The sequence below is a fragment of the Girardinichthys multiradiatus genome, chromosome 6 (genome assembly GCF_021462225.1).
Source record: "Girardinichthys multiradiatus isolate DD_20200921_A chromosome 6, DD_fGirMul_XY1, whole genome shotgun sequence".
Classification (NCBI taxonomy): Eukaryota; Metazoa; Chordata; class Actinopteri; order Cyprinodontiformes; family Goodeidae; genus Girardinichthys; species Girardinichthys multiradiatus.
Genome location: NC_061799.1, coordinates 3,600,372 through 3,604,561, shown reverse-complemented (window position 1 = coordinate 3,604,561; position 4,190 = coordinate 3,600,372). Strand labels below are relative to the sequence as shown.

The 4,190-nt window shown below is 36.9% G+C and overlaps 1 protein-coding gene across 1 annotated transcript; it reads right to left on the bottom strand.

Annotated features, from left to right (window-relative positions):
• Nucleotides 1-1,906: 1,906 nt before the first annotated feature.
• LOC124870448 lies at nt 1,907-3,245 on the bottom strand. Its single transcript, XM_047369134.1, has 2 exons — nt 2,899-3,245; nt 1,907-2,782 (listed from the first exon to the last, which is right to left on the bottom strand). The coding sequence occupies exons 1-2, from the start codon at nt 2,956-2,958 to the stop codon at nt 1,922-1,924; spliced, it is 921 nt and encodes a 306-aa protein (XP_047225090.1). The 5' UTR covers nt 2,959-3,245; the 3' UTR covers nt 1,907-1,921.
• Between the last annotated feature and the right edge of the window lie 945 nt (nt 3,246-4,190).

Genomic DNA, 4,190 nt, shown 5'->3' with positions numbered 1-4,190 from the left:
CGGGAGGGGCACTATCCAGCACCCCCGACAGGGACGCCAAGAAGGCAGGGTACTCTGCACTACCACTCGGCCCGTAGGCTGAAATGATAGTCAGAGACCTCTCCCCAACCCGAAGGCGCAGGGATACAACCCTCTCATCCACTGGGGTAAACCCCAACACGAGACGGCTGAGCTGGGGGGCAACAAGCAAACCCACACCAGCCCGCCGCCTATCCCCGTGGGCCACTCCAGAGTAGAAGAGAGTCCAACCCCTCTCAAGGAGATGGGTTCCAGAGCCCACGCTGTGCGTGGAGGCAAGCCCAACTATTTCTAGTCGATATCTCTCGACCTCCCGCACAAGCTCAGGCTCCTTCCCCCCCAGCGAGGTGACATTCCACGTCCCTAGAGCCAGCCTAAGCTTCCGGGGATCGGGCCGCTGAGGTCTCCACCTTCGTCCGCCACCCAATCCTCTTTGCACCGGTCCAAATTTAATTCAGCTTTTGTAAATTCAACATTTAACAGATTATTTGTTTCTTCAACACTCTGTAATACATCTTTATATATAAGTTTTGTATTTTCTCTTCCTTTTCTTCCCTCTTCACTAATATTATTTGAACTGTTAATTTTACTAAATATTCTTGCCAATATTTCAACTTTATCTTCATCTTTTACTATATTTATATTATTTATTTTTAATATAGGATATTCAAACTCTCTCTTTATGCCATTCATTCTTTTAATTATTTTCCAAATTTTTTCTATTTTTGTTTCTTTCCCTATTGTGCTACAGAAATGTCTCCAATATTCTCTTTTTACCTTCTTAATAGTTCTCCTTACTATTGCTTGCTTTCTTTTATAATCAATTCAATTCTTATAAATTGGATTTCCTTTTAGTACCTTAAATGCTTTATTTCTTAACTTTCTTGCTTCTTTACATTCATTTGTCCACCATGGTACCATTTTTTTTATTACTTTTACACCCTGCTTTCTTTAAAGAATTATCTGCTGCTTCCATGATTACCTTACAAATTTTTAAAGTTACATCATTTATATCCATTCTCATATCTACTTTCTCTAAGTTTATTTGACTCAAGTATCTAAATTTAGTCCATTCTGCCTTATTAAAATTTTGTTTTTTATTGACATTTATATTCCTATTATTTAAAGTTAATCCTACTCTTATTGTAATGGGATAATGATCACTACCTATTGTTGATTTTTTATCAATGCCCCACTCACAACTACCAGCTAAACCATTTGAAACCATTGTTAAATCAATAACTGATTCCATCCCTGTTCTTACATTGATTCTTGTTCCCCTCCCATCATTAATACATACTAGATTTTTTATTTCCATTCATTCTTCTATAACTTGTCCATTTTTATCATTACAATTACCCCACAATGTACTATTTGCATTAAAATCTCCACACCAAATTACTTTCCCTTCCAAATATTCATTTAACTCCTCCATTATTTCAATTGACAATGTTTTACATGGATTATAAAAATGTATTATTTTAAATTTACCTTCTTGTTCCCATATCTCAATTACTATATATTCAAGTTATTTCCCTTTCCCTAATACCTGATATTGTATCCCTTGCTTAATAAATATTCCACATCCTCCTCCACTTCTCTCCTGTCGATCTCTTCTTACACCATCCTATCCTTTTATCACAAAATCCAATGTTGTTTTTAACCATGTTTCCTGAACACAAATAATTTCTGGTTGTTCTTCAAGACTATCAATATAACCTTTAAATTCTTGTCCGTTAGCAATTAAACTTCTTGCATTCCATTGTAATATTAACATGTACTTTCACCAGATGTTCCTTGTCTCCCATCTACCTCCAACTTTTTATTTATGTTCTCCCACGATCCCTCCTTAAACCCCGAAAACTTTTCAGCTCCTCTCACTATTATTTTAATCTTCTCAATTTTATGCTTGGCCAGTACAGTTGATAACACATGCTACGAATAATATTAGTTTTTCTACTGATATTGTAACATTTTCTTCTGACTGTACTTTGCTTTGCTGTGGAATTTGATTCGCTATTTGTTCAATCTTTCTTGTTTTCTGTTCCTTCACATTTTTAACTGCTTCTGCATAGCTTATGTTTTTAGTCATTTTAATCTGTATGATTTCTTTTGCCTTCTTCCTTACTTCACATCCTCCATACGTAACTCTATGTTGCCCTCCACAGTTACAACATTTTTCTTGTACTTCTTCTTTACATTCTTCAAACTTGTGATCTTCACCACATTTTGGACATCTCTGCTTCCCTTTACAAACTGCTGCTATGTGTCCATACCTTTGACATTTGAAACAACGAAGTGGTGGAGGGATATAAGATCTCACCTGAAAGCTAAGATAACCTATTTTGATGTTTTGTGGCAACTCTTTTTCATCAAATTCAATGAAGATTGACATACTTCCTACTTTTTCTCCATTTATTGTTTTTGACAATCTCTTCAAGTTATTCACTTTTGCACCAATAATACTTCTCTTAATTTTATCAAGATCTTCATCTAGAGGGATCCCATAAATCACTCCTCTAATTTTTTTATTTTCTCCCATGATTTTTTTCTCCAACACCGTTTTCTTGCAGATATTATCCACCTTTAAAGCCTTGTTCTTTTGTTCTTCATTTTTACAAACTACCAATAAGTTTCCATCTCTCAAAATCTTTACCATTTCAACATCTCCAATTTTCTTTTTTATCTCTCTTGACACCACAATGGGGCTGATGTTATCCTGTTCTTCCTCGTTCTTAAGTTTCAATATTATTTTAAATTCCTCCCTCATAACTTTCCTCCCAACTATCCTTTCTTCTTCTGAACTGCTTCCTTCCAATTCTCGCTTGCTACCTTGGATATCACCAATTCCCTTTCCTTCATCTATTTTATTTCTTCCACGTCCTTTCCCTCTTCCTCTCCCAGCTGGCGTCCACCCTTCAAAATCCATGTCTTCCTCATTTCCTGTCTCCATTTCCAACCGAACCATTCACATACCAGTTTATACCCAAATCCACCTTTTCCGAATCCGATATATTTCTATTTTTGTTTTTCCCGCGCCGCACCAAAACCGTTCTTCTTCGACTTAGTCTCACCACCGACAACCACCGTCTACTTCCTTTTTCCTGCGATTGCTTCCCCTGGCAGTGAGTTGCTGGCAGCCTCCTCCTTAAATACTCCTCCACAGGTAATCAAGGGAATAGAGAACACCTGTCACCTCTCCTCCAGGATCCACGCCATCTAGGGGCTAAGTACAGTAAAAGCACCAAACAAACAGACAAGGCACAGATCCTGACAATCAGTCATTCCTATTCACACACATTCACACTCTACTTACTTCTCTGTCAGAGCAATTTTATTTGCAAAAATATGAACATAATTTGACTTCTATTATTCTTAAAATGCACATTGTTTCCTCATAGCCCTTTTTGTTTCAACTAGGTCTGTTTTGAATGCTTCAATTCTTTGTTATTCACCAAGTATCAATAAGGTGGTCTTAGTGGGGTCCACCTTAATGGTGTTGGGTGTCATGTTATCATTATCAGGTCAGTGAGGTTCATAAGTCAGTCAGAACCTTGGTCATTTGGTCTGTGCACATAATGTTTCATAGATCCAGCCTATAATTAGTCAGCAAAACTTCCACACAGTGTGATGTCATATCTTCCACCTATAGGAGAAAAATTGATTGTTAATAAATGAACTGCATTTCCTAGGAACACTGCATCCCACTGTCATCCTCCTGGATGATCATCACCTGCTGAAAAACTTTCATCATTGTTTTTTTTCACATATTCACTCAGATCTTTATATTATACCAGTAGGTGAGGTTGTTAGTATCCCATGTAGACTGTCATATACTGTTGCATTTGGAGAGGATCTCAGATTAAATAAATTTAGTGAGAGCTTCAATCCAGGTTAATTTTGTGTATGCAGACTTTAGCCAATTTTTCTTTTTGTATACATAAAGAGGAAGATTCAAAACATTTTCAAAAGGCAGATTGTGGCAGAATGTAGACAAAACTGCTTTTTGATTGACAAAATAACATTCAAGCACAGAATCATCATATCAAAGGCTCTACTTCTAGAGAATCACATAACCTTCTGGGGCCGGTTTTGGCCCGCGGACCTTGAGTTTGACACATGCAGGGTAGAATTATGTTGGAATTATGAATCTGAGAATATTATTTAATATT